At 63.9% G+C, this 277-nt stretch overlaps 1 protein-coding gene across 1 annotated transcript in view; it reads right to left on the reverse strand.

Moving 5' to 3' along the window:
* Positions 1–61: 61 nt before the first annotated feature.
* Positions 62–277, reverse strand: part of LOC104083614 (transcription factor E2F1-like) — a gene marked incomplete at its 5' end in the record, with an annotated part of 981 nt that continues 765 nt past the window's right edge. Inside the window, one exon of the mRNA XM_009587143.1 lies at positions 62–267. Coding sequence (XP_009585438.1) covers positions 62–267 — 206 coding nt within the window. The remainder of the gene's footprint in view (positions 268–277) is intronic.

The raw sequence follows: 277 nt of genomic DNA on the forward strand, positions 1-277 counted from the left end.
AGGAGCCCAGGCGTGGCCCCCCCAAGCCTGACAGCTCCCCCGCCAGCATCTGGACAGAGCCTCAGAAGTCCAAGGGCGTGAAGTCCCCGAAGTCGCAGTCAAAGAGCTCGCTGATGCCCTCGCCCTCCTCCAGGCCAAAGTGGTAGTCCTGCGCCTGCGGCGGTGACAAGTTGATGAACTCGTCCGCCAAGAAACCCGAAAAATCCTCCCTGCTCTGCTCCAGGAGGGCGTCCATGGAGGCCAGCGGCGAGAGGCTCACCTCCTCTGCTGGGCACTT

The sequence above is a fragment of the Fulmarus glacialis genome, unplaced genomic scaffold (assembly GCF_000690835.1).
Source record: "Fulmarus glacialis isolate BGI_N327 unplaced genomic scaffold, ASM69083v1 scaffold28921, whole genome shotgun sequence".
NCBI lineage: Eukaryota > Metazoa > Chordata > Aves > Procellariiformes > Procellariidae > Fulmarus > Fulmarus glacialis.